At 45.4% G+C, this 9,432-nt stretch overlaps 1 protein-coding gene across 1 annotated transcript; it reads left to right on the top strand.

Moving 5' to 3' along the window:
* Positions 1-2,446: 2,446 nt before the first annotated feature.
* Positions 2,447-7,409, top strand: Ndufb8 (NADH:ubiquinone oxidoreductase subunit B8). The gene is made up of 5 exons (XM_004631435.3): positions 2,447-2,568; positions 2,796-2,922; positions 3,936-4,035; positions 4,636-4,791; positions 7,213-7,409. The coding sequence occupies exons 1-5, from the start codon at positions 2,484-2,486 to the stop codon at positions 7,303-7,305; spliced, it is 561 nt and encodes a 186-aa protein (XP_004631492.1). The 5' UTR covers positions 2,447-2,483; the 3' UTR covers positions 7,306-7,409.
* The last annotated feature ends 2,023 nt before the right edge of the window (positions 7,410-9,432 follow it).

The following is a 9,432-nucleotide window of genomic DNA, read 5'->3' as shown; positions in this document are numbered from 1 at the left end:
CACACACACACACACACACACACACACATAAATAAATAAAAATTTAAAAAATACTAAAAAAAAAAATTAAAAAAAAAGAACTTTTCTTTATAAATTGCTCAATCTCAAGATGGTCTAAGACCAATACCATTCCTGCTCACTATGATGACTATAATAAACCCAAACCAATAATGTGTTGGTGAGGATGTGGAGAAGTTGTACATGCACTGCTAACAGGAATGTAAATAGTGTAGGTCCTTTGCAAAATCTAAATCTGGAAATTTTTCATAAGGTTGAAAACATAGTTACTAAATGCCCCAGAACCTCTTCTAGGTATATACCCGAAAGAATTGAAAACATAGATCCACATAGAAAAATGGTATAAACATGCCTGTAGAAGCATCTTTCCAAGTGAGAACAACCAAAATGTCTACTGATAATTTATAAATTAATAGTGTCTATCCATATATTAGAATATCATTGACCCTTAAGGAATGAAGTAGTACTTATGTAGTAAAACATGAATTAAACTTTCAAAACCTTAAGCTCAGTTCAAGAAAACAGACACAAAAGGCCACATAATGCATACATACAATAATCCTAGTAGGCAAATCTACAGAGATGGGAAGTAGATTGGTGGTTGCCAGCAGGTAAGAAGACAGGAAATATGCTGATTGGTATAAGATTTATTTGAGGGAGTAATGAAAATGTTTTAGAATTACATAGTGGTTGGTGATGAATGTAGAACTGTGGGATGTAGGTATGCTAAAAGTCACTTTATTGTAACTTATAAATGGTAACTTGTATGATATATAAGTGATATCCCAATATAAATACAGATAAATAAGCAAGATCAAGTGTTTCTTGGTCCAGGATAAGATCCAGTTTATTACCGGCTGACTGTAGATGTGTCTAATTATTCTGATGTTATCCAACTAGTGACGCTCCTTTACAAGTGGGAAAGTTGCTTTTCAAAAAGTTTATACTGAATGGTACATATTTGTTTATACTGCTCTGATATATAGTAGAGAATGTTTTCAGCCATACCACCCTGGATTTCATCTGATCTCAGAAGCTAAGCAGGGTTAGGCTTGGTTAGTACTTGGATGGGAATGTCTATAAATCATTTTTGCACTGGATATGATGGTGTTTGGCTGTAATCTCAGCACTTAGGAGGCAAAGGCAGTAGGACTGCTATGAGTTTGAGGCCAGCTTGTGGAACTACATGATTAATTCAAGGCCACCCTGAACAATATGTAAAAACCTTGTCTAAAAAAAAAAAAAAAGAAAGAAAGAAAGAAAGAAAGAAGAAAGAAAGAGGGCTGGGAAGATGGCTCAGTGGTATAAGGACCTGCCTGGCAAATGCAAGGTCCTGAGTTCCTGGTACCGAAGAAAACAAAAAACAAACAAACAAACAAAAACATTGGTCCAGGAGCATAACTCAGCAACATGAGCAGCTGCCTGGCAAGCACAAGGTCCTGAGTTCAATCCCTGGTACCACACACACACACAAAAGATTTTGATTCAAAATAGTATGATAGGGCTGGTGAGATGGCTCAGTGGTCTAAAGCACCTTCTTAAAAGAAGCTTAGCAAAGCACAGGGACCGCGGTTCAATCCCCCAGCATCACATGCCAGCCAGCCCCGCCCCCTGGTGGGCTGAGCTGGCCACACACCAATAAATAAATAAAATAAATACATTAAAAAAAAATAGTATGATAACCCTAAAGTTTCTGGAAATTAGTGTAAATTATTCAAATCTCACTTGCACCATAACGTGTAAATTAATAATATATAATTTGCATTACAACGTGCAACTTAAATCTCACTTGTATGAAAACATTCATATTCAAATTTCACTTGTGTGAAAGATAATGTCTCCCATTCTTCTGTCAGTTGTGGGCTGGTTTGCAATCTGTTCATCCAAGTCCTGGTGAATTCGAGGTTTGGGGCTTTTTTCCGGAAGCTGCCTCTGATGGACAGAATCAGTTTTACAAGTTGTCGCAGCAAAGGTGACTGGGACTTTCAGATGCAAATGCAAAGTGAAATAGGAGGCAACTCAGCTGACTGGTGACCTGCGCCACGCGCCTAATGGAAGGAGGTGGGCCAGTCTGGGGACTAGGAAACAAACAAACAACAAGCGACCTAACGGCTGGGTTGGAAGACTGGGTATGTTTCTGGGCGGAAGAAGTGCCAGTGAAGGAGAACCCAGAGGGCAGCCGCCAGAGAAGAAAAAAATGCAAGTTTTACTAGTGTGCGCTTCGGGCCGGGGGCTCCTGTCTATCTGAGATGCACACTCCCTACACAACAACCTGAAATACCAAAGTGACCATCCTGCTTTTCTCTCCTTCCTGCTGTTTCTGGTTCCTGACCTCCGTCCACCTTCCAGCCCAACAGCCAGCTCCAGCGTTCTCGCGCCTACCACACTTCTGCGTAGGTTTGGCCGCGCCCAGCCGCCGTCCCGCATCCTGCGCACGCGCAGAGCGAGCTGGGAGGAAGGTGAAGATGGCGGGAGCCTGGGCCCTGGCTCGGGGTTTCCGGTGGCTGCAAAGCACAGCTCGGCAGGCGGTGCCGCTGGGGGCACGGACAGGTCCGCGGGGATGAGAGAGGCGTCACTGTGGGAAGGGAGGCTTAAGTTTAATGTGTGTGTGGGTGGGTGGATAGCGGAGCCAGCAGCGGCCGTATTCCGGCGGGGCCAGGAGCGGTGAAAGGTCGCGCCGGCCAGGCACAGTCCTGGGACTTGCAGCCCCGAAGCGTTAAGCCTTCCGGGCACCTGGAGAGCAGGGACCGTCTGACCTGCTCTCTTGTGCGCCGCAGCCTCCCACATTACCAAGGACATGCTACCGGGCGCCTACCCCAGGACCCCAGAGGAACGGGCAGCCGCCGCCAAGAAGTATAATATGCGTGTGGAAGACTACGAGCCTTACCCGGATGAGGGCATGGGGTGAGGTAGAAAGGGTCCGCGCGCCGCCCGGGTGGTGATGAGCGGCGCCCCCTGCCGGGGAGCGGGGGGACGTTCGGTTCTGACCCTTTCCCCCGAGTCTCGACTCGGACTCCTGGGTGTGGGTGGGTGGGTGGGTGGGTGGGCAGCTGCAGCCTAGAGGACTTCAATTTTCTCTTTGGCTCGGGTTGTTGTTTCTCAAATGAGGAAGCCGGGGTTGTAATGGCTCCCGCGAGGACTTCCAAATAGCAGGAACCTTCCTTGGGTCCGGGCAGAGAGCTGCGTTTCCTTTAGATTGAGCATCTGCTGGGCTCAGGTGCGCCCATCCAAACATGTGACCAGGGTGGACCTGGACTTTTGTCAGGAGAGTCCTATTTGTAGATGGAGTAGTCGTATGTCTCCCTCTAATTCCACCCCTTTGTGTTACGGCTGTGGAAGTTGTAGTAACTGTTTAGGTAGACTGGACAGCTAACCCCATTCTCCAGTTGATGTTATCCTCCCATAGCCCCTAACACACTGGTAGTTGCTTATGTGTAGTGATTACCATCACTTTCCTATCCTAGCATTGTTCTTTCTGTCTTGTATTCTCGTTTTTTATCATTTCCTGTGACACGTCTAGTTGTCATCGTTTCTTTTTTTCCCTTAACTATTTCAGGCAGGAGCAGCCTTGAGAACACCGAGCTAGGCAAGAGGTCCCATGAGGTGTCTGATGCATAGAGATGTAGGACAGAATCTCACTATCTAGCTTAGGTTGGTCTGAACTCACGGTCTTCCTCCCTGAACTTCCCAAGTCAGCAGAAAAGCTTGTATGCGGTAATGTTTGAGTTTGACATGACCTGTTAATTACAGCATGGTTAGTTCTGTGATTAGTGACTAGAGCTTGAGATCTCAAGAGTCAGCTCCTCTGTTCTTAGGTGGAGCAGTTATAGCTGTTACCTGATTTCTTATTGCTGAGATGAGGCTCTGCGTTGTCTGACACTGCTCACAGAATTTCAGAGTTTTTTGCTGTTCTTCAGGTATGGAGACTACCCAAAGCTGCCTGACCGTTCACAGCATGAGAGGGATCCATGGTATGAATGGGACCACCCAGACCTGAGGTTGAACTGGGGTGAACCGGTGAGAAAACGAACTCATTTAACCTTTTCTCGCTCCTACTTGCTGTGTATTTCTGAGATCTTTTTAGCCGAAATGGCACTTCTCTGTCCAAGTAACACTATAAACTTTTCTGCTCAGAGATGCAAGGTCAGGGCCAGAGATGCAACTCAGTGGCCCAGTCTGGCAAGGCCTAGTAACCTGAGACTTGAGATTCCATACGGAGCACATGAAATGGGATGTCTGGGAATAACTAAAGCTCCACATTGTTGAAATTATATACTTTGTGATGGTGCTGGTGAGCAGAGCCTACCTAGAAGCCAGCACTGAGCCATGTGTTTGTTTGTTTCTTTTTTCTTTCTGTATTTTAGGGAACAGTCTACAGGGTGTTCAGGGTCTCACTACTAGATTGGATTCATAGTGATTCTCCCATTTACAGCCTCCCAAGTTCTGGGATTGCAGGCCTGCGCCACCACACCCAGTCTCCAGCTGTGTGTTTCAGATCAGCACTGTTAGGCAGTAGAATGCTGCCCACCCTTGCATCAGGCTCTGGTTACACAGGGCTGCCTGCTTGGCTTTCATAGGAAGAGCGTTTTGTGACACTTACCTGCCTTTCTGCTTCAGATTCACTGGCATCTAGACATGTATATCCGGAACCGTGTAGACACATCTCCCACACCTGTTTCTTGGCATATCATGCGTAACCATCTCTTCAGCTTCGTGGCATTCATGCTTTTTATGTTCTGGGTAGGGGAGATGTACCCCAGCTACCAGCCTGTGGTAAGTATCTGAGATGTGCTACTCTATGCACATTTGTTTACCCACTTTTCTGGGGACATTAAATTTCTGGGATAGGGAACTAGTCAGTACTAAGCCTAGCTTCCAGAAATGGTAGAAGGTAGGCAAAGAGAAAGACTTTTTCCGTTGGCTTGACGTATGTATCAGAATACTGTTCTGCCCCTACTTGGACCAGTCTAAGTAAGAAGACACACTTTAGGACCAGGTGAAGAATTAGAATGTGGAAGCCAGCTACTCTGAGAGTTCCCGTTTGAGGATTATACTTAGCTGCTGTATGTCAAGGAGTGATCTTTTAAGGTAGAGTCAAGCAATCTAGAGCCAAAGTCTTATCCTGTTGGATATGTGAAGGATACTTTCTGTAGGTAATGGAAGCAAATTAAGCATCTGTTGTAAGCTTGGTTATAGTTTGTAGAGTTGGGTTTTTTTTTTATTCAGTATCAGACTGAACTCAGGACTTTGCGCCTGCAGGCAGGTGCACCTGTATCCCTGCCCCAAGCTTGGTTATATTTTGGACAATGCAAAAGACATAGAAAATATACTCTAGTGTTAAAGAAACTTAAGGGCTGGTGAGATGGCTCAGTGGTCTAAATCACCTCCTTAGAACAAGCTAAGCTAAGCAAAAGCAGAGGCCGCAGTTCAATCCCCAGCACCACATGCCAGCCAGACCCGCCCCCTGGTGGGCTGAGCTGGCCACACACACACTAAATAAATAAATAAAGTTATAAAAAAAAATTTAAAAAAAAAAAAGAAACTTAAGAAAACTTAGTTAAATGATATGCACAACATGTAAAGAGCCGTGTAATGTGTATATATTTCTGTAGTGAATGTATATGCAAAGTGGAATGAGTTGCTGTCAGAAAGAGCTAATACTAGATGCTAAAAATAGCATTTGGGTGGTGAAACTGGATAAAACAGGGTAAGGGAAAAGGAGACTGATACAGTAAAAGTGGAACAGGTATATTAAATAGTGCCTAGATAATCGGCTGCATTGTTTTTCTAAAGAGCTGCTAAAAAGTTCAAATTCCTAGGCTGTACTTTGTAGAGGTCTTAACTCAGTAGCTCTATGACAGAATTTTGGGATCAGTATTTTCAACAGTACTCCAGGTAATTGTGATGTGCATCTAAACTTCAGTGTTACTGTGTAAAAAAAGTTTTACGAGGTGAGTTGATCTAGTTAGCTGAGGTAGTTATTGTAAGCTGAGGAATTTGAATGTGGGAGTAAAGTAATAATTTAATACACATTTACACAGCCACTCAGACTGTACTCTGACCATGCTCGGGATCCATGGTGGGTGCAGTGATGACTTGGTCAGCCTTCCGTAGCAAAGAGCCATTGTTAGTATTTGAACAGGAGGGGCTGGAGAGATGGCTCAGTGGTCTAAAGCACCTACTTGGAACAAGCTTGGCTAAAGCACAGGGACTGCGGTTCGATCCCCCAGCACCACATGCCAGCCAGCTGCGCCCCCTGGTGGGCTGAGCTGGCCACACACACACACACACACACACACACACACTAAATAAATGTTAAAATAAATAAAAAAATTTGAAAAAAAAATGACAAATATTAAAAAAAAAAAAAGTATTTGAACAGGAGAGTAATGGGATGAAGCTTAGGTTCTTAGAAAATGAATCTAGGGACTGTCTCTAGGACGGATTGGAAGGAGTGGGGCTGAAGGCAGGAAGGCTGCTGTGCTTGCAGTTGGCTACCCAGCACCACCTCTGCAGAATCATGTCCCAGAGGTGGCTGGTATGTCTGTGTGCACTGACACGAGCCTTCTTGCCAAGCCACAGGGCCGCCTTGCAGAAGAGCGCACATCGGGCTGGGGTGAGCACTAACCTCACTTCAGGAGCGCAGGACACAGTGTGGCTCTTCATTTTTCAGTTCTATAAGCATATCACCCTTTTCTTCTCCCCTTGAGCTGTGTTCTTTGACAGCTGTTTGTTGGTAAAGCCAGCCGCCCCTGAAGCACGTCCCAGTCCTGTCTCTGTGCTTCCCCCCACTGCTGCTCCTGCATGCCTCATTTGCTAGGCCACTTTAGTGGTGGAACCATTAGAGGCTGAGTGACTTAAAGGAGATTGAGTCTGTCTCGACCCCGAGAGAGAATGGAATGGATGGATGCGCCGTCTCATTTAGAAAGCTTTGACTCTGATTCTTTCTCCCCCCGCCCCTCGTGCCCAGCTCTCCCTCACTGTGCACACACCACTTCCATTGCAATTTAGGCTTTTTCTCTGCCTTGGGCTGAGTTGGGGAGAGAAATGCTTCTCCTGCTGTTTTAGCCCAGTCAGGGCTGACCAGAGGCTACTGTGTACCCATTTCCCATGCTTGATTGTTAACTCAGAGTAGAGTGTAGCCAGGATTTGGATGACTGTGTTGTTCTTGCTGACCTGTGTGTTTTTCCTCAGGGGCCAAAGCAGTATCCTTATAATAATCTGTACCTGGAACGAGGTGGTGATCCCAGCAAAGAACCTCAGCCAGTGGTTCACTATGAGATCTGAGGTTTTTTGGACCGTTGTGCCCTTGAACAAAGGCTCCTCATTCCTAGAAATTTAACCTTAATGAAATGCTGAATAAAACTTAGTGATCTGGTGTCTGTGCTTCATTTTCACAAGAATAGTCACTTCTGTTAGAGCCCCTCCCCCATCTACTGCCTCCCCTTCTGCCTGCTCTGTCAGTGTTAGTAGAAGGATGGGGTATTAAGCATAAGAAGCTGTTAAGTTCACTGGGACTGGGAGGTGACGCAGTTCTGGTTGTGTAGCAGGTGCTAAACATTACTCCTCCTATCTGCAGGATCAAAGGAGACAGTCTTCCTACCTTCAGTTGGAATGAGATTTATTTCCTATTTTTTTAAACAAAACTGTCAGGTGTAGTAGTACGTGCCTGTAATCGCAGCACTTAGAAGGCTGAGGCAGGAGGACTGCTGAGTTCAAGGCTGCACAGTGAGTCCCTGTCTTTTAAAAAACAAACCAAAAATCCCACTTTTGGGAGAGTGGGGGTCTTTTTGATAGTGTTTCACTATGCAGTTCAGAGTAGCCTTGAATTCGCTTTATAGCTCAGGCTGGCTAGCTTTGAACTTGAGCAATCTTCCTGTCTCAGACTCATGCTTGTGGGGATTATAGGTATGTACCCTCCCCCCCACCACCACTTTTTCCCCCCCTTGAACTCACTACAAAACCCAGGCTGGCCATGAACTGGTGGTGACCCTCCTAAGCACAGGATTACAGGTGTGTACCACCCCACCTGGCACTGATATTTAGCAAATGTGTGTAAAACAGACAAGGGCTGGGAAGATAGCTCAGTGGTCCAGGTGCCTACCTGGCAAGTGCAGGGACCTGGGTTCAATCCCTGGTGCTACATGCTGTACCAGCCCCATGCCAAGCCTGCCACTGAAAGGTGGCGTGGTGGTGAACACCTGTAATCCTGGTGCTCAGGAGGCTGAGACAGGAACATCACTGAGTGAGCTGCACAGTGAGACCCTGTGCAAAATATTTCATATATAGATATATGTATACACACATACATGTATAAATTATGCCCTGGGAATATAAAATTGTCTAGTACTTAGGAGAGTAGTTCAACAATTGTGAAAAGAATGAGATGTGCCAAATAAGGAGGATACGCTTTTGTTAAATCCCGTCTTATTTGAAACAGCCCTGTCTTTCAAATTTCTTTTGAAGTACTCAACCAGTGGCTTTTGTGCCTCATTTCCTGATTCTTTTTTTGTTTTGTTCGGGTTTTTGTTGCATGGTTTTTTTTTTTGGCTGAACCGGGGATTGAACTCAGATCCCTGCGTTTGCCAGTCAAGTGCTTATCCTACTGAGCCATCTCCCTGGCCCCTTCATTCCCTGATTCTGCATACTGCCGCAGGTTGTTTTTAATCCTGCTTGTCTTTTCTCAGGTTTCAGCCACCTGGGTTGAGTTGAAGAAGTGCTTGTTGTGGGCTCAGTAGGTAAAAATGGTGGCTTGGGCAAGGACAGTGCTGTAGTGTGCTGTGCCTGACCTCGAACTCCCAAAAGGCACTCCAGAGTTGTCAGGATGAGATGGGCCCAACTTTCAGGTAACCAGGTATCAACTGGCATCAAATCAGGCAGGATTACAGTGTGCTGTGTTCATGCATGAGATGGAACTTCTGGACCTTTAGATACAAGGTCTTCGGCTGTTCATAAGACATGAATTTGGAAATACCATAGTGGCCTCAATGTAAAAAGAGTGATATTTTCGCATGCCCTACCCACATCCTCAAGTTCTCTAGCTCCATCAGTAGCACTGGTATTTTTTTAGTCCACCTTGAAGGCCCTAATAATCTTGAATGCCTTACCTTTATTAGTCAACATGCAGCTCTTGCTCATAATCACAGTTGTTTTTTGTTTTTGTTTTTTTTTGTATTTTAGGGAAGAGTCTGCAGGGTGTCCAGGGTCTTTCATTGCCTGGTGCCTGCATTGTTTTATTTATTTTTTTTTTAAACATTTATTTATTTATTTGTGTGTGTGTGTGTGTGTGTGTGTGAGTGTGCGGCCAGCTCAGCCCACCAGGGGTCAGGGCTGGCTGGCATGTGGTGCTGGGGGATTGAACCGCGGTCCCTGTGCATTGCCAAGCTTGTTTCAAGTAGGTGCTTTAGACCACTG

Source organism: Octodon degus, unplaced genomic scaffold (assembly GCF_000260255.1).
Source record: "Octodon degus isolate 3935 unplaced genomic scaffold, OctDeg1.0 scaffold00042, whole genome shotgun sequence".
NCBI classification, from domain to species: domain Eukaryota; kingdom Metazoa; phylum Chordata; class Mammalia; order Rodentia; family Octodontidae; genus Octodon; species Octodon degus.
The sequence above is the reverse complement of the archived record's forward strand: the minus strand, read 5'-3'. Positions and strand labels throughout refer to the sequence as shown.

Excerpts from the sequence above, each read along its gene's own strand:
- Ndufb8 (XM_004631435.3), top strand. The coding sequence starts at position 2,484 with ATGGCGGGAGCCTGGGCCCTGGCTCGGGGTTTCCGGTGGCTGCAAAGC. Across the intron at positions 2,569-2,795 it reads GCCGCTGGGGGCACGGACAG|CCTCCCACATTACCAAGGAC; the intron begins GTCCGCGGGGAT and ends TGTGCGCCGCAG. Across the intron at positions 4,792-7,212 it reads ACCCCAGCTACCAGCCTGTG|GGGCCAAAGCAGTATCCTTA; the intron begins GTAAGTATCTGA and ends GTTTTTCCTCAG.